This window comes from Paramormyrops kingsleyae, chromosome 9 (genome assembly GCF_048594095.1).
Source record: "Paramormyrops kingsleyae isolate MSU_618 chromosome 9, PKINGS_0.4, whole genome shotgun sequence".
In the NCBI taxonomy this organism is placed as follows: domain Eukaryota; kingdom Metazoa; phylum Chordata; class Actinopteri; order Osteoglossiformes; family Mormyridae; genus Paramormyrops; species Paramormyrops kingsleyae.
Window position 1 is genome coordinate 31093438 of NC_132805.1, and position 26012 is coordinate 31119449.

Genomic DNA, 26012 nt, shown 5'->3' on the forward strand with positions numbered 1-26012 from the left:
CCCACTGCCGATTAAAGTTTGTCAAATAGAAATTTGTTGCCCAGTGCCCGAGCAACAATTGTCAGCAACATTGCCCAGAAATAAGTTCACTATGTATCGTTACGAACCAACGACATAAAATGGCCAACAGACCAACAGACATGACATGAAAAAATACACTCGAAATCTCAAAAAAAAAAAACAGGTTGATCGTAATAGCAGTGCAGGGTGGGCGGGGCTTGCAGATGCAGGTCACATGACATTGCCATTAACGGTGGTTCTACTGACTACTTCCTTAACTGTACAGCAATGCTGATTAAACCAAGACATGAACTCCTGAGCGAACCTACCTTCTTCAGCAGACCCTTTGCTCCCAGATACCCCAAGCAGGGGGCCTCCCTGGCCCTCCCTCTCCTTGTCCGAGGACTTCCTTATAGGGAGAGGGATCAAAATCCCCTTGGGGGATGCATTCCCGCCGGGCAACTCCGAGCTTTCATCTTCGGATGGGCAGAAGGAAATGTAATGACACGGGAAGCCAAGACAACAAGAGCAGACAGATGTCACCATCTGTGTTGGCTGATAATATAACAGTACTTTGAGCCATTTTGTAGACAAAGAGGCCTGGAGCTCCCCCTGGTGGCTGGTCATACCCGCACGTACCTGTGCTCCGACTGTTGCTAGTGCGTGGTTTCTGGGGTATGGCAGGGCGGGCAGCAACGGCGGGCTTGGGGCCCTGGGGCGGGGGCTTGGGGCTGGCCGGGGGTGGGTTGGAAGCGGAGCCTCGGGGCTTGGGAGCTGCCTCTGGTTTGCCCTCGCTCCTTGGGTTCTTCTCGGGGGAGTTGACGTCACCCTCGCCCTTTGGGGCTCCAGCCGTCCGGCTCTCTGCCCGGGATGAGTTTCCCCTCACTGTCGGTAAAAAAAAACCAGCAGGTGGCGTAGTGGTTAAGGGACTGCACTCCACACCAAGACGACACATATGCAAGGAGAGCTCCAGTAAGTAATTGTAATTAAAAATGTCAAAGAACTAAATTCCTATGCATTCATACATAAATTCCTTTGCAATTAAATGCATGCATGCATCTTTGAACTGTTATCCCTGTGGTGAACCTGGAGCCTAAGACGCACAAGGCAGGGGACACCCTTAATGGGATGTGAGTCTGTCGCAGAGCTCACACACTGAGACACCACAGGGAATTTAGAGATGCTGTTTGGCTTAACTGTACATCCATATATGGAGGAGGAAACTGGCATACTGGAGGAAGCCTATGCCACAATAGGTGAGCATGCAAACTCCACACAGAAATGCAGAGTGGAGACGGGATTCGAACCCACAACGCACTGAGCCATCCATATTCAATACCAGGTACTGAGCAACCTTCTTCCCCCCCATAAGGCCTTGCTCACATAAGCCTCCCCCCTCCCCTCCCTAGCCCTGTCCGGTAAACTCACCTGGCCCGCTGCCATCGGGCCTGTCTGGACCAGACGAGACGTCGGGGGCCTGTAAGAGACCACAAAGCAGCCATCTGTCACTGGCTACAGGAGTCATTAGTCTTCACGGCGTCTCCCATGGAGAAAACCAGAGGATGCCTGTGTTTACATTCGACAGCCGTATCATGTAGTCTGCTGCTGCTACCTTTGTCATGTGACATCGTGTTTATCCTGCAAGCCCAATTGTGTCACGCGGCAAACATGATGTTTGGTCACAGAACCGGGGGAGTTCTTTTGCCCCCCCCCCCCCTGAGCATCATGACCTGCTGGGCTCAGCCCCCGCTGCATATTTAAAAAAAATCTGAGCTTAATTCTGCCTGGCATAACGACACCTTCCCCACATCCTAACCCCAGCTTTCAAATCCTTTCCATGACCCCATTTTATGCTTTGACACAAGATAAAATCACACGAGCTTTCTGTGGGGGAGGGGGAGCTTTCTGCGTAGCCCCCCATGAGCAAATACCATAAAGCCTCTTACAGGGGTCTGTCACATTCCCCACTGACGAGGGAATCCCCCCCAGAGCAAACACCCATATAATAAAGGCGGGTTGCCTTTGCTGAACGCGCACACCATGTGGAAAGGTCACATTTGAGTGTTGGGTCACGCAGCCATGCAGAACGCCCCCCCACCACCACTAAGCATGGCCCCAGACTGACCTGAAATCTCACAGACCCTTGGCAGATTTGAGGCTGCATGGATCCTTTTGGATCACACAAAGAATGATCCAGAATAAAGGACAATGGAGCTGTTTCCTATTTGACTTTAAGTTCAGAGCTGACAGTCCTGTATAACCCCGAAGTCCTGAAAACCAGTTAATGGCCACCAGAGGGCACTACATTTACACAGAACTGTCTTAGGAAGCCTATGTAGTACAAGTTAAATTCCCTAGAACAGGCTCTCTTAAGCCGGACCTCGGGGACCCCGGGCGGTCCACGTTTTTGCTCCCTCCCAGGGACCATTTTAAGAAACTGCCCTAGAACATCTACTCAGGGGCAGCACTTACACACAAGACAAAGGTCATCCTCACGTAGGAGATGAAAGATCCCGCTGCTTACAGGTTCAGCTCTCAGAGCGTGGAGCAAACGCTACAAGAGCCACAGAGTATCTTTCCCAACAAGACCGTCACATGACTGGCGTAGACATTCAAATAAAATCAATTGTTCAATTAAATGATAACCGAGTTGCAGAAAAATAAAAACGACTTCATTTTAACTAGGTCAGTATGATATTTCATTATTTGTTGAACAGATAAATCGTTCAGTTAGCAGTGAATCAATCCTTAATTGTTCAAATTCTAAAAATAAACATGCAAACACCATTGGATATTTAAATAATGAACATATTGATGTTAAAGAAAAAACATAAATGTTTCCATTAGTTATTCCTAATAAAAATTAATGGAAAAAAAACACCCAGAGCATAAACCAGCCCTGCTGTGCTGCATTAAATCTCTGCAATCTGTGCTTTTTAAAAATTATTTCTCAAAGCATAAGTGTGAATCGCCTCCGGTTAAGAAATTCTGATGGCAAAGTGTCTGGACGGAATCCCAGACCCATGTCACGCTCACGACGGCGTAGTAAACAATCCCCCCTCTCCCACAGTGTCGTGTTGGTGGGGGGGGGTGGGCTCGCCTCAGACTACGATACCGTGGAGAGTGACATGCAACCCAAGGAGGGTCACGTGATCAGAGGGCGAACTGAACGAGGAAGCAGAAGAAACCCATATGGTCTGGCTTGCCTTCGGGACGCAGGACCAGGCGGACAGGAACTCGCCTCCTACCTTCAATCATCTCCAGTGCAAGAAATGCATACATACTCATAAGGACTATGGCTTTGTTCATGATGCAATATTGTGCAAATTAATGCAACATCAACACGGAAAATGACAATAGCAGTGATGCTCCAAACGGTGAGCACATAAAGGCAGGAGAGAAGAAGGTAGTGGGCGAGACTGAGGCCCATATGGATGGGCTCGCCTTCCAGGCACTGGGATCTGGGAGAAGCGAACCCACCCCCTACCGTCACAGCAAGCGCCGCTAGCACAGAGACAGCTGGTGTGTGGACACAGACCTTCTGGGCACCGGCTGCCCTCCTCTCCTGCTTGGCTTTCATCTCGGCCAGCAGGCCGCTGCCCATGACCTGGACCCCATAGCGCCTGCTGCCTTGGGGGCTTCCTTTGCCGTCACCCTCCGAGGGCTCGTCCACCGAGTCGGGGGTTTTCAGCTCCTCTGAGCGGTCCGAACTGCTGCTGTAGTCCGTCGCCGCGCCCTTGGTCTCCTTGCTCTTGGCCGGATCCGGCGCAGTACTCCTGTGCTGGCTGCTCTTGGGGGAGGGGGGCTGTTCCGCTCCCGCCGAGGCTGGGGCGGAGTTTGCTGGAGTAGTCGTCGCTGGGGTGACCGTCGCCGGGGCGGTCGTCGCCGAAGCGACCGTCGTCGGAGCAGCGGCCGCCTGGCCTTTGTCGGACTTGGAGGAGCGGGACTTGATGAGGTTGAGGAAGCCGCCCTTACGCGAGTCCCGCCTCTTCTCGCCGTCTTGAGATTCGGAGGACTTCAGGTGGGGCTTCCTGGGAAAGAGAAAGCGAGAGTGCAGCGACCACAGGCGGCGACGTGAAGCATCTGACAGGACAGGCCAAAAAAATCTCAGCGTGGCAAAAAAAAAAACATTAAAAAAAACTTACTTCACATGTGATTTCAGAGACATTCCCATCAACAGGAATAATCATTACAAGTTTGATTTACCCTTATCTAAATCAAGATCACATGATTTGCACTGCAACATAAAACATGGATGATATGAGGAACACATCCCAAATCATTCACAGATTTATGAACTGTGTGCACCATTCAGGCCCTTACTTAGTCTCCAGTTTCGTGACCTTCTTGGAGAAGAATTCATCCACGCCCTCATCCACCCGCCCCATGAGGCCGTTCTGCTCCCCTTCCTGCGGCTGGGCCGTGCTGATCTGCAAGAGGAGACTCAGGCTATCAGTAAGTCAAGCTCAGCTGACCAGCTAAACAGGGAGGACCAAAGGCTGCCCTTACCGGCACTTTACTGGAGCGCACTTTCTTGCTCCGCTTGGGCCGCAGTTTCGTGTAGTGCTGCAGCTTCTTGCCCTCCTCCGAGGGCAGCTCCCCCATCGCCGCAGACGACTTCTTTTCTGCTTTGGTGGAAAGGGGCGTGTCCTCAACATGAATGGGAACATCCTCCAATGCCTTATCCAGGTCAAATTCCATCTCTGACGGACACACAACAACAACCAATCAGAGGCCACTCGATAGGACTGATGCCCACCTCTTAATAAAATTCTATGTGGGGCTTTTCAATTTCATAATGGCAAACAATTACAGAATTGCATCTGTAAGCTAGCCCCCAGCCATGACAGCCCAGTCTGGTTAATCGCATTGAGCGGCTGTGGAGGGGTATAGAGGTGAACTTACCAAAGGCTCTGGACACAGGGCGAAGCATCCGACTGTGAATACTCTTCCTCTTCGACTTGGGGGTCATCTGCAAGGAGAGACACGTGGGCTGTGAGCGAGTGACCGGTCACGCTGCAGAGGAAGGGCAAAGTGACAGACCTGCCTCTAGATGGCGCTGTTGCCACCGAGGTGGATCGCGCCGGGAAGGAGTGACCACGCAGAGACCTAACACCGATCTGACCACCAGTCAGAACTGAGTCATTATAAAACAAGCAGGAGAGATTCTCTGTAAAATTTGCTGTGTGCCAACAGCCTCATTAAAACTTTACCAACTGTGATACTGAGACCCACAGCATTAGAATTACCTGCCCAACAGCAATTTCACAAACACTGCAAAGGCTTAAAATCAAGTTTTTCACGAGGCCCTGATTCAGCCAGTTGACCCAAAACAAACCAAAGCGAGTTTCTGTCAGACACATGACTGGAAAAAGTATCCTGTCCTTGGACTTTTACAGCAAAATTCCCACACGGATGTCAGCACTGAAACACCAAGTGTTGAGTATGTGCTGGGTTGCTAGGAGATGTCCCCCTTTTCCCTCCCTCTCCCTTTGCCTAAAGTAATTTCTAAAACGGGCACTGGATCCCTAGACGGCGCCCCCTTGAGGACATGTTTTATTTAGCAAGCGCTAACCTTGCCTTGACTCACATCAGATGGTCATGCCCTTAATCTAGTTAGCTTGCTGCTCAGCGTAACCTCCGTCTCCCTCCCCTGCAACCCACTGGTTGTCTCCGCGGGATGGAAACCCATCACCCTGAACAGTCACACTGCTGAGATAATCGCAAAAACTAGAGCAGCCATCTTTAGTGTAGCATAATCGCCTGCGTGGTATCCAGTTTAAAAAGAAAAATAAAAAATTGCTAAAAACGTCTCAGCATGGACTCTGCTGTTCTAATTGTTAAATAGGAATTAACTGACGAATGAAATTTGTTTTCACTTTTTTTTAACCATGCACTTCATTTCGTTACTCCAAAATAAAAATTAATGCAAAGCAACCATTACAGCTGTTACAGAAATAAGTGATAAGATCAAATGCGGGCGCTTTTCCACTGCACCAGGTACTGTACTTTTGGGATTAAAAATCTAGTAATTTCCCTTTTCTACTGATTTCCGGTCCAGTAGCAGAGGTAAGGAGCTCCTTACCAGTAGCCTACATGGACCAGAGGTGAAAAAGTGTAATTATAGGGATTCAGAAAATGACTATAAATGAAGTAAAAATCTAAGCAATAATAGTGGATGTGTGGACAAATGGAGACTCAAGCTTTATTTGCAATCCGGTCAGAAAAAAGGTTCAACGAGTTTTGGATGGCATGACGAGAAATTATATGTTATAATATGCTGAGAAAAATGTTAAGAATCGCGATGAATTTAAATACTGTGATATTTATGAAGCAAAAAGGAGTTCAAAATCTATCCAAAATAAACTACAGCCAAACAGAATTTATTCTACCAATCTACCGACAGAGTCTGTTAAATAAGTTGGTGGTTTTACTGCGAGTTATGCCAACAAACGACTTGCTTTTCCTCAGTATTATCTCTACGGAATCCAAACTATTTGCATACAACGGAAAGCGAATAGCTTTTAGTGACCATTTCTTGTTTGATTTTGTCCACCCCACTCATTTTGTTAAATCTTTCACAGAAGTGTCTGCGAGTGATTTATACAGCTCGGGAGCGCGTGCAGAGCTTGTGCAAAAGCAGCGGCAGTAAAAAAAAACGTTTTAGTGAAACGTAACTCCCTGCACTCGTAGTTTAATGTCCAGACAGTATGAAGGTGTGAGAAAACCTGATCTCAATCCACCTGACTATCGCACTCCTCGCATTGTGAGAATTGCATGTGCATAACATGCGATGTCGATATTATAATCACACATCGCCCAGTCTTATAATACACTAAAATTTGAATTCAGTTTAAAACACCCTGCCTCTGTTTTAATGATGTCTTTGTGCACCCGGACCAGTCTTTCGCCGCCAATGGAAAACGAACACTGGAAGTGCAGTACTTTTTTTTAAATAACCAGTGCAGTGGAAAAGCGCCTTTAGAGTGAAATGTGTACAAATGTACTCTTATGCGGACAGTTAATGGCAAACAGCTAATGTTAAGATCTAGTACATCAGCCAGAAGCAGCCTAATCACGCATATCATTAGGGTGGGGGTAATGGACAGCAAGCGTAATGTAGAGAGCGGACTGATTTAATGCTGGTCAGGAAGCGGATTCGGCACGCCATCCCACACGTTTCCGGTGTGATTCCAAATCGGAAAAGCGTTTAGAGGACAGACGCTTCTCAAATTGAGGGATTTCCACCCCCCTGACCAGGAGCTACTGCAGAACAGATGGAACAGCGATGTACACCCTCTGCATAGATAGTCTGCATCCCAGTCAAGAAGACCAAGTTGATGGTTCATTAGCCCAAGCGAGGGGCTCGTGGGTTTTTCAATCTGTTGTCAAGCCAGTGAGTCCAGCCCAATCTTTCGGTGTCTGCCAGGAATGAGCAGTGGGGTTCGGATCAGGCTTTACCGAGAAGATGGGGGGTGGGGGTGACGTTGTGCGCGAAGCGACAGCGAGGAAGGAAGGTGGCAAAGCGGAGAGACGGATCCTACTTACACTCGAGCAGCACAGAGTCTCCATGGGGCGAAGGGGTGAGAGAGAAGGACAGAAGAGAGAGAGAGAGAGCAGAACGAGAAGAACAGGGAGAAGAGAGGACACTGTGAGGAAGCGGAGGATAATCAAAAAGGACAGAAGGCCCTGTGGGCGCAGCGGCGCCACCATGTGGTCACGAGCAGCCCTGCGGCAAGACGCGGGGAACTAGTTATGTTCCTGCACAGACACTTCAGCTAATAAAGAGCTTCCTGAGTATTTAATTACGTAATTACTCAGCTGGACGCGCTGTTAGCGGAACATGACAAACGGGCCGAACAGTTGGGCTTCTCTGAGGGAATTTCTGAGAACCGCTTATGTACAGTACAGTATACGGGCTGTATGAATGATATACAGGCACAGATAGATACAGTACTTTATATACGAATAAAATGCATATATAGGAAAGACAGAGGAAGATACGGTAAGAGAAACATGAATGAGGGAAGAGGAAGAGGAGAAGGATATTTGTCCTCACTCAGGTCATTTCAAAGTCTTAAGGCTAATCAGCAATCCCCATCTCTTTGTCTTCTAGAATCTTCAGTTAGGGATTGTAAATCATTCCATAAATGGACAAACACGTCCATGGCAAGGCTGGTCGGTGTCCATGGAAAAATGTTTTTACCGAGATAAAAAACTACGCAGGTTGCATTTTTTAAATACCATATGCGTGGTAAAAAGTGCACTTTAATCACACCGTCCAGCTGAATTCGCCGTGGTGTCGATCCCTGCCTTCAGCGTTAGAGCGTCAATAGTTTAGGTGCCGAAGTCAAACGTACTGTGCTGTTATCAAGCCTGCTACAGTACGTGCCTCCTGGGGAAATACCCCCCCCCCCCCCCCCGGGAGGCTGACAGCTGAGCTGGGGGGGGGGGGGGGCGTAACCCTCCCCCAGGTCGTAATCTCAAAGGTAAGCCCGTAGTTCAACCTGTGAGGACTGAACGTTGTCTTTACACAAGCTGAGCCCTCATGGTCCTTCAGCTCAGGCAGAGAGAGATGAACTACATGCTGACTGGCCAGGTCCTGTGTCATGCTTCGTCGACAGGCTAAATACCATCAGACCCAATATGGCTCCTCTCTGGGGGAACGGGTTGCCGCACACTCAAGTGCCTTGTGCTGACTCTGCTGTGAAGGGCGGTATATAAAAATAACTTTAATAGAAATGAAAATGTGACCCATGTGGAATTATTTCTGAAAACCTGCCATAGGCCTTCAGACTTTTGGGGTTTTGCGAACACACTCTTCAGGATATTCAGAGATGGGGACGACATCCAGAAACGGGAGAACTATATGGAAATAAGGAAAACACTCTACACGCAAACCTTTTCACGGTGGAAGATCGAAGGCTGTATGAAAAAGTAAAATCCCAAAGCCGCCAAAGCAATGGAGTCGACAGGGAGATAACAGAAACCCTGAGCTGATGTACGTGATGAGATTCCTGCACTTGGGATCGTGATGCCCTCCCAGTATTCATCGCTTCACTGGTCTGACATGGGTTTAGCCGCAGAGCTACGGCCCTGTGCTGACTGACGGCTTTCGGTGATCCTTAGCCAAAGAAGAATGTTGCAGTGACTAGGGCTGTCGTGACGTGATCGCAATTAAATGCCGCATGCGCAGTTATCACCAGGGCTTCAGATGACACTTGTAATCATTTGTCCGGACACCGGCTTTTTGGTACGACATGGACGTTTACTTACGCCCACAGTTTGGTAAGCAGATTAATAGTGTGCGTAAGATCTTCATGAGATGCATAGTGTGAGACCCAAAAGTTAGTAATCCGTATAAATCCAAAGTATCGTAATATTTAATCAACGTGTCGGATTTTAAACTGCAAGACGCACCACCGACATCTTTTTACCTCGTTTACCCACAATATCTCCTCTTTAAAAGATGTTCTAGCTGCTGAGCTGTTCCTTTCCTCACTGCCTGTCGCTTCCTTGATTTACTAAAACAATGATGCGACATGCTCTGCAAACTGACTTTTGGGCTTCACAATATGCACCTCATTAATATCTTAGGCACACTAGAGATCTGCTTACCAAATTGTATATGTAAGTAAATGTCCATAAAAGTACAGAAAAGTCGGCGACCGGACAAATGTTTCACCTGTCATCAAAAGCCCTGGTGATTATTGCACATGTGACATATAATTGTGATTACATCGTGACGTGAAGGCATCAGCCCTAGTAGTGACTGTAGTAGTATAGTAGTTATAAAACACCCTCCAGTCTCTTAGCCTGGACCAAAAAGGCTTTCTGTCCAGTCAGGTGAAAATAAAATACGACCTTAAAGAATCCCTGGCAGATACAATAGGCCAAGCTGACAGACTCCTACCTGCATGATTGTAAATTACAGATTCAGTAAATATACCACATTTAAACTGACATACGGGGAAACTGATCTGATAACACTGATCTGCCTGTAGGACCCAATAAATGAACCAATAAATTACAACAGCAAACTCTGTCAGCGATGCACAAAAGGCCTGTAAACCACCCTTCCCCAATCCTGGTCCTGGAGGGTCAGTTTTCAACACAGTTTGCGGATTTCCCTGATCAAGAACATCTTAATCAGCTAATTGCCAGGTCTAGTAGGTGTATCTGAGCAGGGAAATCTCCAGACTGTGCTGAAAACTGACCCTCCAGCACCGGAATTGGGAAACCCTGCCATAAACAATATGAGCTAAACAGCTGACACCTCAATTCATGGGTAATGCTTCTCTCTCCAAAGCGATTACCGCAGCACTTCTCAGTCGTGATAATCTTTTCCATTTTTTTTTCCACAATAAAACCCAACAAATACAAGTAACTACAGTGAAAAAACAGAACGAGCTAAATTTCTCAGCTGATTCTCTTTCGGAATGTTTTTCACTCTCTGGAAACACAATGCGGCTCGGTTTCCGTGACAACGGGCGGGCTTCTGTCCCAGCCAGGAATTTAATCATCTGTCTAACCTCGTAATTCACCTAATCAGGCCTATTGAGTACTTGCCGTGTTGTTTACTATTTGAAAAACTCAGAGATGTCTTTCGTGGCTACAGTTTCACCAGCAGGGTGCGGAATAAGCTTTACCATGCAAGCTTCCGGGTCGTCCAGCCGCTCCACTTCTGCCAGCCCTGAGGCAGCCCGCTTGGGGGTCCGTTCTTCCGAGGCATCCAGCTCCAGCGACTCCTGGTGCACCAGGGGTTGACCCTTCCTGGTCAGGTGGTCTGCCTGGGGGAGGGAAATAGCCAGGAGATTTTATTATGCTTGTCGATATTCAACCATTGTAAAGGTGGACCGCTTCAACAAAATCAGGATCATGCGGGTGCAGGGAGGGCGGCCATATTGTCCCTGAGGCTCACCAGAGCTTGCTGTGAGCTGGAGAGGGCGTCCAGGATCTCGTCCACGATACGGTCAGAGAGGAACGAGGCCAATCCCAGCTTCACCTCACTGGGAGCACAAACAAAAGGAAAGGGAAAGGTAAGAAGAAGGGAATGCCATTGTGGGGAAGAGGGCAAGGTCACCGCTGACACGGCGCTTAGGGGGCCCCTGTGACCTGTGACCTCCCCAACATCCACTCTCAGCACTGTCAAGCTTGAAGAACATGGACCAGGAAGGGGGTGGGATGGCAAGAACAAAAACACACCTTGGTGTGACATTACCCATAATGCTGTGAAAGGAAGCAGCCAATAAAACTGTTCCCTCAGAAGATAAACCAATTTCATCAGTATGGCCACCATGGTTCACAGAGAACTTCAGGGTGATGTGCCATCAGGATCAGGATCTGATCTAATTTGGATATCAACTTCCTTCCAGAACCATCTGCAAATAGTCGGCATCACCTGATCTTATTGATGATGTCGACGCCAGACTCTTCCAGGAGGGTGTCCCTGACGAAGCTGCGGGGCACGACCGCCTTGCCCACGCCGGCCAACCTCAGCTCCTGCCGCAGGTCTGGCCTCTTCATCACATGTGGGCAGAGACCTTCGGCTGCGCCCACCATGGACTCCAGAAGGCTCTGAGAGAAGAGAGAGACCACAGATTCCAACCGAATGCAAGGTGCCTTTGGGCCTCTACTGCCTTTGTTCTAAAACAACAGTGTAACGATGTATTTAATCATACATAAATATTTAATTACTCCAACAGATGCTTAACAGTAACAACGTAGCTTTCACCTGCATTAAAAGAACTGAAGGTGGAAGCATATTAACATATATAAGCCTTACCATATTAGCGCTACGCTATTAGCATTAGCTTTATCATATTAGCCATCAATATGTACCAAATGATTCCCTAAAAACTAAACCTTCTAACAAAGAAATTCAATGCGTGCGTATTGTGGAGTGCAATGCCAGAGGGTCCAAAACTCAACAATGGAATTACCTGGAATGACCTGCTTTCGATTTTTCTCTGAGTTGGCCACACATCTGTTATCCTGTCACTGAGATATACTTAACGGTACGAATAGATACTGGTAGCACCAACGCAGACAATCCGCATCTCATTTGCATATCACCCAGTAAAATGTCTCAGTGAGAAAATAAAATACATAATGTAGAAAACATCTGCAGTTATGTTTACGTTCTACGCGGCTGTTGGTTTTATTGCAATTATCGAGGTTGAGCGAGCTGCAGGGACATACGCCTTTCCGAGCTCCTACACATAGCCCGTTTCATAGCCATAATTTAAGGTAATTACGCCTGAAAGGGGAAGACAAAATGACTGGCATCCGGCCCGCAGAAATTAAGAGCTGTAAATTTTGCACATTCACCGCAACCCAGTAGTTCAGTTTATAGGCTTCTAGTTAAATGATTTGGGGCAGCTCTGTTGTGCAGCAATCAGATGAATGATAAAATACGAACAGCAGGGAAATTCCCAGTGGACTTGCACACCACGTCATTGTGGAGCTGCAGTTCGGCCTGAGGTCTCACACCTGCAAGCTGACGTAGATGTGGGTTATGGCCCATTAGCTGGGCTGGGTCCTGCGAAGCCCACCCACCCACCCATGTCCTGAGGGGTCACTGCGCTCCTGTCCTTACCTGCAGCTGCTCGTCCATCACCTGGGCCACCTCCCCAGCCATGGACTCCAGCTTCTCCTGGATGGGGTTGGCAGAGGAGCCGCTGATCTCACTCCTCGAGGAAGCGCCCAGGTGGTACAGGTTTGGCAGGAGCTGCAGGAGGATGGGGGGGGGCAGGAAGATGGGGGGGATCAGCAATACTTACTGGCAGATGCTTTTATCCAAAACAATGTACCGAGAAAGAGGGGTCAGACAGTCCCTGGAACAACCGGGAGGGAGGAGCCGTGCTGGGGGGCCCAACGGTAGGGTGACCAGATAATCCACGTCATCCCGGGCACTCTGACCTAGGACAGCTTTTATAAACTAGCGTTTCAATTAAAAGGACCTGGATTTCACTTAAGCGCCGAGTTCTTGCTGTGGGACTGATGCTGATTGGTCAGTCTCCTATAATCATGCATGTGTCACTAATATGAAACGTCTATGTGTCTATTAGTTAAGGAAACAAATCAGTCAAAGTACAAGAAAAATTAAAGAAAAAAGTATTTAGCCAAGCACAGGAGCCTTTCAGTTTTAAAGTAGCTTGTAAAACCTGAAGTAGCTCAAAGTGTCCTCCCTGACATGGTCACCCTACCCAACAATGACATCACTCTGCCAACCGTGGGATTCGAACACCTTCTGATTACAGGCACAGCGTGAGCAACACACTGCCCATGTTGGTATGTCCCACAGAAGGAGCCTTGGAGAACTCTACCCACTGCCACCCGCTGTCAGTTCCAATTAACCCAAATAACTTCTTATTTACTGGGCGATACCAGCAGCTTCTCTCACCGTCTTGGAGTTCCTGGCATCCTTCATCAAGTTCTCGGCCATCTTCATGTCCTCCAGGATGGTGTCCGTCTCGGTGTACCTCAGCGAATTGAGGTGGTCTTGGACCTTCACGCAGATTCTGTCAATCATCTTAGAGGAACCGGAACAAGGGACTGATGGTTACCGGGGCGATTTGCTCAACTCCTCAGATATTACCTAGAAATGAAGCCCTTACTACCCCGATAAATCTCTTTGAAAGGCTGCAGCCATTTTGCCTTGGTCTGTAAGTGCTGTGAAGCAGCACAGCCCAGAAGCAGGAGATCCTGCTGATGCTGACCTGCTGTGTGGTCGTCGTGACGATGCCCTGCTGGAGCCGGTAGGCCTGCTCCTGCTGGTACTTCCGGGTCTTGTGGTTCCGGAAGAGGTAGCTCTCAATCTGGACCGGGAACGGGAGCACGCCATGTTCAGGTCCCTCCCCCGGAGGGCGCTGTTATGCCACGGCTCATAAAAAACGTTGGGGCGGGGGGGGTGGGGGGTGGGGGATGGCTCACCTTGAGCAGGGCATCCTCGGTCTTCTCGGGGCTGGCTTTGAGGGCCTGGGAAGCGTCGATGATGGGGATCGGCATGAATCTGATGGTGAAGTTTCTGTCGATGACATGAGTCCCTCCATTACAGGTTTGTTCCACTCATGTACTCATCATCCAATAAGATACTAGCAATGGAAACACCCTGGATAACCAAGTATACATATTACAAAAATTCACGTTAGATGAGTAGATTGTGAGACCTTAATGCAGAGGTATTTAAGCCTTTTTTGACAGGGACCCCTAGGGTTGATGTATTTGCGGTTCAAGGATGTGTCGCTATTTTTAATATTTCTAAAGGTTGTAGTTTCTCTCACCAGCACACTTCCACTAGGGGGCGTGCATCACATACTAATATCTCTGCTCTGATGCACGTATTTTTATATATCGAAAATGTGCTGAAGCCACAGAGCACCGGTGAGCAGGAGACACTGCTCAGCTTCCAGGAAGATACTGGCCGATTGGTGGAGCATTGGAGTACGATTCCCATTTTGGATACAGAACGGAAAATCAGGAATAAGGCCTACAAAAAAGAGCAGTAGAAAAAGCATGTAATGGTACTGTAGACTTGGAGCAGAATTTATCATGGGTGCACTGGCCAACTGAAGGCTCGGTGTCCTCCCAAAAAACAGGCGGGACATGCCCGCCACAGAGCGGAGGTGGGCTATTGGCAGACACTCAAACTTGCTGGATCACCCTCTTTCCCAGGCCTCCCCGTTGCCATGGTACCCAGCTGCCAATCAGCAACCACCATGGAAGTGTCACTCGATGAGAGATGATCTCTGGGGGCTTTAGCAGAGTGTGTCACCGTCATGGAAATGGTACTGAATCGAGCGTCAGTGGAAAGAGACGCGCCGGACGACGGGCTGTGTGTTTTTAGGCATATAATAAAATCAAGGCAGCTTCCTGCCTCTCCGCTGCTGCTCTCTCACCCTGACAAGTGCGAAAACACAAAGAGAGAGCAAACAAAGGCAGCTCCCAGAGAAGCAGGGAAATTAAAAAACAACAACACATAATTTCAGCCTCCTCCTCTTTTTGGGTCCGCCCACGGCACCTCGGTGTCTGGGGGTCTTTCAGCAGCGCTCGTCCGGCCCCATGCTCCTCTCCGAGTTCAAAAGCCAAAGCCCCGCCCCCCCCCAGCCCAGTCTGGCTTCATCTCATGCCTCTGAGAACTCATTAGACCCCCGGTGCACTGTGGGTAAGAAAAGGTGCCCAGGGGGAGTCAGCGAATATTTGAGCAGACTCCTAACACACAGTTCATTGGGGCCAGATCTGCAGACAGGATGCTTTGAGCCCCCGCACCAGCCAAAGGGGGCCATCTGTCCCTGGACACGTCGAGTCACGTGACCACGTAGACACACGGCTGCCCGTAGCCGCACAGAGGAACGAGCGTGTGCACCTACACGGCAAACAAAGAGCGTGAGATACTCACTTCTCCAGAGCCGCCGCTACGTCCTGGAGTCCCTGGGGGCTGACGCTGTTCTTGTCCCAGATGACTGTGCTGTTGAGAAGGACAAGGCAGGTCCCCTTATGGTCAGTTATTAAAAAGAGACAGTGGGAGAAGGATATACGACCAAAACAGGGGACTAGATGCCGGTCTTTGTTTACTTTAGTTATATATAAATATATAATTATATAAAACTGAAAAAGCAGGTCAACCAGACCCTGGAGCAACTGGGGATTAAGGGTCTTGCTCAAGGGCTCAACAGTGAAATTACTCTGCTGACCCTGGGTTTTGACCTGGAAACCTTCTGATCACAGCCACACCCCCCAGCCCCATTCTGAACAGCCAACCCCGTCATCCCTCCTCGTTAAGTACCAGGAAAACCGCTCACCGGAGTTTGCTGTTGATCTGCAGGGCTTTGGCCAGCATCTTGGCCCCCATGTCCCCCATCGCGTTGCCGCTGATGTCCACCTTGGTGAGGGAGGTGTTGCTGCCCAGCGCGTTCAACACGATGCTCAGGTCGCCCTTCAGCTTGGAGTCCGCCAGTGAGAGGGACGTCAGCGGCTGGGTGGGGAGGCCGATGGGGAAACGGTTCAGTCCAGTCACACCAGTTATTTAATCTACATAAGTAATCAATATGGTGATGTGCAATTCTCTTATGGTGATGTGTATTTCTCACATCATAGTCAGCTGGATTGAAATAATTTTTTATACCTTCATTCTGTCCGCACAGATGTTTCTCTGAAACATTTTTACTCTGTCATAGGAAACAAACAGATTCTTCCTTTTCAAGGTTATCTAGCGTATGTAAAAAAAATCAGTTTAAAGTTTCCCACTTCAGCATTTGCACGAGCTCTGCATGAGTTCCCTGAGGGGTTTAACACTCTTACATGCATTTGTGAGAGATTTAACAATGTAGAGGGGAGAAAATCGAACAAGAAATGGTCACTAAAAGCCAACCACCTTCCATTGTATGGAAATATTTTGGATTCAAAAAGCAAGTGATTTGTCAGCACACCTCATGGTAACTACCAGCTTATTTGATGGACTCTATTGGTGGATAATAAATTCTATTTGGCTATAGTTTATAGGTAAATTTTGAACTCCTTCTTGCTTTATAAATATCGTAATATTTATTGCATGAAAATCACATCACAGTCCTTGACATTTTTCCAGTACTGTTCAGCACGACTTTTTCGTAATTAACTGATTTATGGGCAGGTTTTCGATGAAGATACAGGAATCGAGGCGCAGCAAAGGAGCTGCGGACAGGTCTTACAGTGGCTGTCATTTTCGTTCATATTTATTCTACACCAGTATTTTAGGATTAGTATTTTAGGCCCAGAATCCACAGCTGAAGCAGCCAAGCTTCATACTTCATGTTTTGGGTGAATTCCATTCCTTATGATTCATGTCCCTCCCAAAATCCTGTTTCATTTGTATTGGAATTTTAATTCAGACAGGTAAAATGCTGATATTAAGACATTTCCAGCCTCTTTGAGAAATAATTAAATTAAAGGAGTCTCTAGTATGATAAGTTTGGGGCAAGAAGAATTGTATAAGATCCAAAAATACAAAGTATTTGAAGGAGATCGAGAGATTAATGTCATGGTTTGGAGCAGCAGTCTGCGAACATGCATTATTGATTTGGGCTGGATTTGAGGGAGGGGGGATGGGGGATTACCTAAGATCGAAGAGTTCAAAGGGCAGCCCCCCCCCATCCCCTCGACACCCTGCTGACGCAGGCAGTACATGTGCAATTTGATAGGCTGATGACCCCTGACTTTAGCCACTGAGACTCCTGCTCTCTGGCTCCTCAAATTCACCTGCTGACCTCCAGGTGTCTCCATGGCAGCAGGTGACCACGGTAACCACCAGCAGGTGACCACGGTAACCACCAGCAGGTGAGCGTGGGTGATTACTGCAGGTCATGCGTGGGCCTCTAATGCCAACTGGAGGGATTCTACATGATCCTAAAGGCGGCAGGTGCTCCTGTCTGGCTGGTGACCAAGTGACGGGGCAGATTTTTAAATCTACAGCAAAAGGAAAGATCTCCGACTGACATTTAATCCCATTTCACACGTTCCACGCGCTTTACCCTAGAAACGCCGCACAATGGGACTCAGAGGCCCAATAACATAACATCAAATCACCATAATAACTCTTTTAATTAGCAAATAGCGATTAAGAGCAAGCTGCACGGGTCTATTTTGATTAAAAACGCACAGACACACTGGGCACTCTGATGAGTTTCTGAGCACCTGAATAGCCCCCACAGTCAGAAACACGTGAGAGGGGGGCAGCGGTTTTACCATGTGACTAATAAAGCAAATGGAGGGCTTCTTTAGGGGGGGGTCCTGATTGACACCAAGGTCACTTGGAGGCGGCTATGGCAATGCCTTAATGAAAATGATGGATTTCAGGTTTTTAAACTATTGATTTTCTGAGCTGAGCCGTTTTTAATGCAAGCCAGCGCAACTTAGCAGCTAAGAGTTAATTTTCTATTAAGCATTATTTTTTACAGGTGCTGGATAAATATCTTTTCAAAAGCATCCTTCGAACAATAATCTACTTCCATCCATCCATCCATCCTTTGCTAGCCCCTGTTCAGGAACAGAAACCCAGTTTTATGGTGACTGATTTTACAGAATAAACCAGAATAACCCCAGAATCTGGGCCCAGTCCCCAGTTCCTCAGTGGTGGTATCAAAGATGCCCATGACCTCGATGTACGTTTTGTTCTGGAAAGATCAAGTCACTGACTCTGAAAGAGGTGCCCCGGGAGAGAGACCTGGCAAAATGAAAGCGATCTCTGCATCCTGAGATCATTGCGTTTGCTCTCCATTGCCCCCCCCCACAGGTCCCCTTTGATGGGGGTGACAAATGCAGACCCCAACGTTCCAGCTACCCGAGTCCCCCCCGTGAACGACCCGCTTTGATGTGCCTCAAAGACCTGAGCTGCATCAGCTATCATTTGGGCTTCTGTTCTCCAGGGTTTCAAGTTAAAAATAAATAAGTTGAAATCTATTCCCCTTCACTTTCTTAGGCAGCCCAAGAAAAGATCTAAAGAGTCAATCGGATAGAAAGAAAATCAATCCCCATTGCCTGGAAGAGGCTGTGATAGCTTAGAGGCTGAAATCCTGCCGGAAGCGGATGAAGGATTTACAAACATCAGCATTCAATCGGGATTTACATAAGTAAATGTGTTTTTAATTATTTTTCATGTTAATGCAACTCATACAGAAACCTGGGACGGACAAGTACATTTCCTTCCCCATCATTGTAGTTATGCTGGGATTTCTGTTGTTGTCTTATGTCACAATCATGAGATACAGTCACATTGTATCATATATAAAAATCATAAGGTTACCTGAGAAAAATCAATGACGCTAATGCTAATTAGGAAATCACGTACATGCATCTCTTTGGTATGACTAAAATATAACATGAATAACTGTCGCTAGGCTGTAGGCCACATGAAAGCTCACTGTTCTGCAAAGACCCACTGAACCTTAAACAATATTTACGATTCATCTCATTAAACAGACGTCTGTTTAATGTCATGATCCTGAATTCCGGATTTCATATTATTAATTGTAACATCACAAAGGAATTCCGTAAGCCGACCCTAAGTGTCCCTAATTCTCCAGTGGCCTGCCCTTATTCCCAGTGTTTCCTGGAACTCAGAATCAGCATTTTGGGAAATCAGATGAATGGATGATGGGTGCACTACTCCACACTTTAAAAACACGACTGAAACTCTTCAAGTGAGAAAGTTATCCAGACTGTTTCTCACACAAAATACAGGCTGAGTCAGCAACACAGCTCCTGTCTGCGCCTGTTTGTCAGCAAAGCGACAGATTTGGGGGGGAAACTCACAGACTCCTCGTCCTGTATCATGTGCACCAGGGTGTCCAGGATAGGAGCCAGATTTCTGTGCAAAAACAAACAAGGGTGACACTGAATCAATAGCAGACACGACACGGCCGTCCGCTTTCATGCCTGATGAGGCAGACAGCAGTGTCCTTACGCCGGGGGGGGGGGGGCAGATCTAGCACAGAGTGCCCCCTGCTGAGGTCCTTACTTTGACTTGATGTTGTTGAAGTTCTTGCCCAGTGAGAGATGTCGGATGGATCGATTTTTGGACAGCCACACCAGCAGGGTTGCGAGGTCAGAGTCCAGACCTTTGGAAAAAAACGAAAACAAAATCACAGCTATAAATTAAGCACCAGATATAGCTTTCTTAGGGTCAAACAGCTCAATAAACACCAGCTGAATGACTGAGGCAAGTGTATCACCAGATACAGTGAATAGATAAGGAAAATGAATTTGTCGTTTTCCTGGCTTAATTCAGATGAAACAGCTTGACAATTTCAATAATGAAAAAATAGCATTCTTTTTTTCTATGAAATATTATGCAGCAGAAAATTTCAAATGTAGTGGCATAAAAAGTATAAAGCAAACCACAAAAACTTCATCTTTGCAATAACTGCAATGTGGAATTACCATGTTATGCTCCACCCTTAATTCAACCCTTAAGTCATAATCGTACTAAAAATGGAACCATGATAATCGCCAAATGCGGCTTTGCATTTATGAAAGGATTACATAGCTGTGCAAATGTGCAGGAGAAATGTATAAGGTTTCTATATGAAATAAACCTGCAGTTAAAATCTGAACTACCTGATAACTAGAATGACTGCAAAAACATGAGAGTCCATTTAGATGGAGCAAAATTGCAATAAACAAGATAAAGACGTACTGTCAGGGATATACTTCCAACGTTCCTGTCCTCTGTTTTCAACTAATAATGAGTGTACTAATTTGTTTTTGACTTTCAAAGCCCCTGTGATTGCCTGTAAATCCCCACCTTACCATTGTCAGAGACGTCCAGGCTGGACACGTTGGGGATCTCGGCAATGCAGCCCTCCAGCACCTGAGAGCCAGCCGACCGCAGCTACGGGGCGAACAGAGCGCGTGAGCGGACTCGCCGGCACGAGTGCTGGACGCGCACCCGCAGGAAACCGCCGTAAAGCACACGCCTGGCATTTTTAGCTCTCGCAATAAATTACACTGCGGCAAATTAGCAGGAAATCAGACTCATTCTAATTACATTCATACAGGACTATCAATTACAGAAAAAAATTACATCAAAACATTGCAACTCTATATGCACTGTTAATGTATGAGGGAAAATGAATAATGAAGTAAAAATAAATTGAAATTCTAGCAGTTCTGAACAAATAGCCTTTATAAACATTCTACAAGTCTTTACTAATTCAGATAACTTATAATTAATGTACAGATTTATAACTATACATGTATAAGGCCTATAGAGGTGATTGTCTATAACTAAGCAGAGTATATCCTGTGGTATATTCCAGGGGGGGAGATGGGGGGGGAGAAATGAGGGGCTCAGCGGAATAAGTGCCTGTGATTAGAAAGACCTCAGTTTGAGCCCCGGCCTCAGCAGAACAGTCACACGTCTATTGGCCTTTGAGCAGGGCCCTTAACCCCCAGCTCAAGGGGCCCCTCCTGCTGGCTGACCCTGTGCTGTGGCCCCCCAAGCCTGCTCTCACCTGTCTGTCTGTCTGTCTCAAGGAGAGCAAGATGGGGTTGGCAAAGAAAAGCATTGCAGTGTACCTGTACTCATGCTTGTGCAAATGGCAAATAAAGGATTCAATCTATATTTAAATTTAACCAACATTAATAAAAAGGTAACCAAAGTTAATGATGTGACTGGTAAGCCATGTAACCAGTGCACCACGTGGACTCTAATGTGGGCTATCAGACACTGGTAAGCCATGTAACCAGTGCACCACGTGGACTCTAATGTGGGCTATCAGACACTGGTAAGCCATGTAACCAGTGCACCATGTGGACTCTAAAGTGGGCTATCAGACACTGCGGCTCGGAAATAACTGGGGGTAGTAAAATGTGGTAGCTCCAGTTTGGCTGAGAAAATGTTCAAATGGGCTTGAAAACTCCCAAACTGGTACCGAGCTGAAAAGATTAAATGTCAGCCAAGTGCGGCCATTTCTTCCCGTAACAAAGGCGGCCTTGTTGGCTGAGAACGCGTTGCCATTCGAGGCATCTTACAGTGTCTGTGTTTGGACGTCTTTGATGGAAAGCAAAACTTCAACTGAACCTTCGTGACCCTAAATACAAACAAAAAAACCATGACAACGAGAGCAGAAGTAAACAAAAAGGGAGTGAAATAAGAGTGGGTTTGTTAGGTGGTTCGGGTGATACGGGCGGGGGGGGGAGGGGGGGGGCAGCCGGATGGCACGCGGAGCAAAGCTGTACTTACACAATGTCCGAGCTTAGGAGAGCAGAGGGAAGGAAACGGGAAAACATCAGAGCAGCAGAATCGGTTAAGCGCAACGAGAGCCAGTCTGATTACACATTAGAGCAGGATTTGAGGGGAAAAAGCACAGAAAAACAATAGTTTAAAAACCTGAGGCACTGCACAGTTTGCAGCTGGCGGGCTGGATATGGCAGTTAGGGGATGGTAATGGTGTTACTGGCATATTAAATCAATTTGAAGATCCATAGCAGTGCGGCTGAATGCGGATATGGACAGCAGTCAAACATGCCTAAAAGTCATGATGCCTGTTTATTATTAATCATTATTATTGTTGCTGCCATTTTGTTTCACTGAAGAAAAGTGACCAGGTGTCCTGGAAGGATGGCAGTTTTGTCCAGAATTCCTAACTGTGCCAAGGACGATGAACCCTGGCTTTGGCGCGGCACTGCACAGCACGGCACTGCACAGCACGGCACGGCACTGCACGGCAGCCCCCGTTAGCTTTTCACAGCTCGCTCTCCCTGACCGTATTTCCTCATCCACCCACTTCAGGAACTCACCCCCCAAACCCTTTAATCTCCAGCTCCAAATACAGACACCAGTGATCAGAAGTGAGAGCTCAGTTTGAGGGGAACTCGTCATGTCATGTACAAACAAGTTCAGTTTAAAAGAAACACAAATCAAAACATCCAAAAAAGGAAAATACTGTAAAAATGAGCATCTCTGGGGAAAAAAGCAAACAGGGAGGAAGCTGACATTCATCTTGCAACCTTTAAATCAATAACCTAATCTGCAGTAAAAGAAAAAATGATTAAAATGAGGTCAAGACGATCCAGACGTTACCATTTTCTGACATATTTGTGAATTTGTAGACCTCTCAATTCACAAAATATTATCATCTCACACCACGATGATTTTATCTGCATGATGAAAAACGGTCTCCGAAATCAGAGCTTCTATTAACCGAAATCAGCCAATCAAAGTGAAATTGCTGGGGATTGGCCTCGTTCAGCAGAGGGGTTAGTCGCCATAGCGCTAGGGGCGACGCTCGTGAAACGCAGCCCGGATCCTCTCTTACCTCACAGCAGCTGAGGTCCAAGGAGACGTCTCTGAGGTTGGGATTGCTAGCAAGTCCAAGCAAAAGGGCTCTGAGGACAGACGTATTAATGAGCAATCGATGAGCGCTTGAAACGACATAAAAAGGTCACGTCGAGATTTAATCGGCAGAACAAATGAAAACGAATGGAGGCCGTATAGTGTGAACGATGTTCTGCGGGTCACTTAGACGCAATTAACGCAATTAGCACACTCACTTGAGGGCATCGGGAGGCAGCTTGGTCCCAGAAACGCTGATGGTGCTGAGGGCGAAGACGCTGCTGAAGAACTGCTTAAAGGGGGGGGGGATGTCCTTGCCTTTCCTGTGAGGGTCGCAAAACGAATCAACATCTACATATTAGACACGGCTTCATGACAGCTTTGTCCTAAGCAATTTGGCCAAGCTGGATGTTTCACTGGAGATATTAAACTTAGATTTGTTAATCTCTAGGGCAGAACTGGCCCTTCAGGGAACCGGTAACCAGGTCCTCACATTACTGAAAGCCACAATGTTACTCCGTTAGTCCTATTTATTTTAAAATAGTTAATTGCTCTTCATTTTTAGACGTGGGGCCTATGTGCTATTTAAGGTAACCTGCAGGTCGACGGAAACCCAGGCCGTTCTAATGAGAGAAATCAGAAAACCTGAAAGGGCAAATAGTCAACATGCAGTAACCCAGGCCGCCAGAAGAGGGCACTCTGAATTACGCTGTTCATTCCAAAAGCTGCCAGCATTGGCGATTTCATTCAAAACGCGTTAAATTTATGGTAAACCGCGCGGGGGCGATTCAGTAGGCAGCCAAAGATTAAAATCCGGCATGGGGCGGCTAGGTGGTGACTAAAGGAAGGTCTGTTTGGTGCGTCAGTCGAAAAAAACAGACACCACAGAAAATATCCACGGTGTCAGCAGCTGCCTCAGAGTGAAAAGATGAGACAGTAAAAGAGAGAGAATAAATACACGGCAGGTTAGGCTCCTCCAGACATCAGTAAAACCAGAAATTCAAGCCAGGATACCTGACAATAGGAAAAAGGTGCATGACGGACAAATGAGAGGTCACACTCAGCGGGACACAGCGCTGGTGATGAACAATCCATTAAAGCTCGGTTCAGCTGGCCGAGCCCAGCGAGGCTCCCACTGAACAAGGACGGACCAGGATTTATCTGTTTGTGTTACAATCGGAAGCCGCAGCCAGAGCGGTGATGCAGTGGAACTACCCGTGTTTAAATAATTAATCTAGCAACATGGTATTGGAACACTGCCACAACAAAAACAACAAAGGAATATGAATCCAAATTTTTTATTTATTATATTATATATATATATATATATATATATATATATATATATATATATATATATATATATATATATATATATATATACACACACACACATATATATATACACATATATATATATATATATGCGCAAGCAGCAACCAGATTTAGAAGCTTCAGCTGACTCAATAGCACTGTACCTGAAAGACTGCCAGGCTTCACTTCAGCCAAGAAGCCATCTTGTTTTTAATTCATAAAATAGATATCTGGCTAAGATAACAGAGTCATAAAGACTGTGGACTGCAAGCATAAAGCTCATTTTAAACTGACACCCCCAGGTCCCGCTGGGTAAGCTCGTGACAGTGACAAATGGCTGCTTTTTTATCCAATTGGAGAGATAATGATTAATTAATCAATCACTTGAATTTCATCCATTAACTAATTGCTTCTTCTGGCCTGGAGCTGATCCCAGGCAGCACAGGGCATAAGGCTGGGGTACACCCTGGACGGGGTGCCAGTCCATCACAGGGCATAAGGCTGGGGTACACCCAGGATGGGGTGCCAGTCCATCACAGGACATAAGGCTGGGGTACACCCTGGACGGGGTGCCAGTCCATCACAGGGCATAAGGCTGGGGTACACCCAGGACGGGGTGCCAGTCCATCACAGGACATAAGGCTGGGGTACACCCTGGACGGTGTGCCAGTCCATCACAGGGCATAAGGCTGGGGTACACCTTGGACGGGGTGCCAGTCCATCACAGGGCATAAGGCTGGGGTACACCCTGGACGGGGTGCCAGTCCATCACAGGACATAAGGCTGGGGTACACCCTGGACGGGGTGCCAGTCCATCGCAGGGCATAAGGCTGGGGTACACCCTGGACGGGGTGCCAGTCCATCGCAGGGCATAAGGCTGGGGTACACCCTGGACGGGGTGCCAGTCCATCGCAGGACATAAGGCTGGGGTACACCCTGAATGGGGTGCCAGTCCATCGCAGGACATAAGGCTGGGGTACACCCTGGACGGGGTGCCAGTCCATCGCAGGACATAAGGCTGGGGTACACCCTGGACGGGGTGCCAGTCCATCGCAGGACATAAGGCTGGGGTACACCCTGGTTGGAGTGCCAATCCAGCACAGGGCATAAGGCTGGGGTACACCCTGGATGGGGTGCCAGTCCATCACAGGGCATAAGGCTGGGGTACACCCTGGACGGAGTGCCAATCCAGCACAGGGCATAAGGCTGGGGTACACCCTGGACGGGGTGCCAGTCCAGCACAGGGCATAAGGCTGGGGTACACCCTGGACGGGGTGCCAGTCCATCACAGGGCATAAGGCTGGGGTACACCCTGGACGGGGTACCAGTACATCGCAGGGCATAAGGCTGGGGTACACCCTGGACGGGGTGCCAGTCCATCACAGGGTATAAGGCTGGGGTACACCCTGGACGGGGTGCCAGTCCATCACAGGACATAAGGCTGGGGTACACCCTGGACGGGGTGCCAGTCCATCACAGGGTATAAGGCTGGGGTACACCCTGGACGGGGTACCAGTACATCGCAGGGCATAAGGCTGGGGTACACCCTGGACGGGGTGCCAGTACATCGCAGGGCATAAGGCTGGGGTACACCCTGGACGGGGTACCAGTACATCGCAGGGCATAAGGCTGGGGTACACCCTGGACGGGGTACCAGTACATCGCAGGGCATAAGGCTGGGGTACACCCTGGACGGGGTACCAGTACATCGCAGGGCATAAGGCTGGGGTACACCCTGGACGGGGTGCCAGTCCATCACAGGGCATAAGGCTGGGGTACACCCTGGACGGGGTGCCAGTCCATCACAGGGTATAAGGCTGGGGTACACCCTGGACGGGGTGCCAGTCCATCACAGGGCATAAGGCTGGGGTACACCCTGGACGGG

At 47.8% G+C, this 26012-nt stretch overlaps 1 protein-coding gene across 10 annotated transcripts in view; it reads right to left on the minus strand.

The window, feature by feature from the left end:
* The window catches only part of LOC111844975 (F-actin-uncapping protein LRRC16A-like), a 75150-nt gene that overhangs the window by 3090 nt on the left and 46048 nt on the right, over positions 1-26012 (minus strand). For 3 of the 10 annotated variants that reach the window (XM_023814021.2, XM_023813953.2, XM_023814029.2), the window contains 23 exons: positions 23032-23136; positions 22797-22866; positions 21722-21733; positions 20287-20368; positions 19496-19595; positions 19291-19345; positions 15804-15976; positions 15401-15469; positions 13936-14029; positions 13722-13820; positions 13406-13534; positions 12599-12730; positions 11402-11577; positions 10922-11009; positions 10650-10790; positions 7549-7566; positions 4906-4972; positions 4510-4703; positions 4324-4430; positions 3539-4031; positions 1429-1477; positions 640-885; positions 330-476 (listed from right to left, as the gene is read on the minus strand). In XM_023814021.2, coding sequence (XP_023669789.2) covers positions 330-476; positions 640-885; positions 1429-1477; positions 3539-4031; positions 4324-4430; positions 4510-4703; positions 4906-4972; positions 7549-7566; positions 10650-10790; positions 10922-11009; positions 11402-11577; positions 12599-12730; positions 13406-13534; positions 13722-13820; positions 13936-14029; positions 15401-15469; positions 15804-15976; positions 19291-19345; positions 19496-19595; positions 20287-20368; positions 21722-21733; positions 22797-22866; positions 23032-23136 — 2846 coding nt within the window. The remainder of the gene's footprint in view (positions 1-329; positions 477-639; positions 886-1428; positions 1478-3538; positions 4032-4323; positions 4431-4509; positions 4704-4905; positions 4973-7548; positions 7567-10649; positions 10791-10921; positions 11010-11401; positions 11578-12598; positions 12731-13405; positions 13535-13721; positions 13821-13935; positions 14030-15400; positions 15470-15803; positions 15977-19290; positions 19346-19495; positions 19596-20286; positions 20369-21721; positions 21734-22796; positions 22867-23031; positions 23137-26012) is intronic. The other 7 variants (XM_023813997.2, XM_023813990.2, XM_023814014.2 and 4 more) reach the window with 7 other exon arrangements.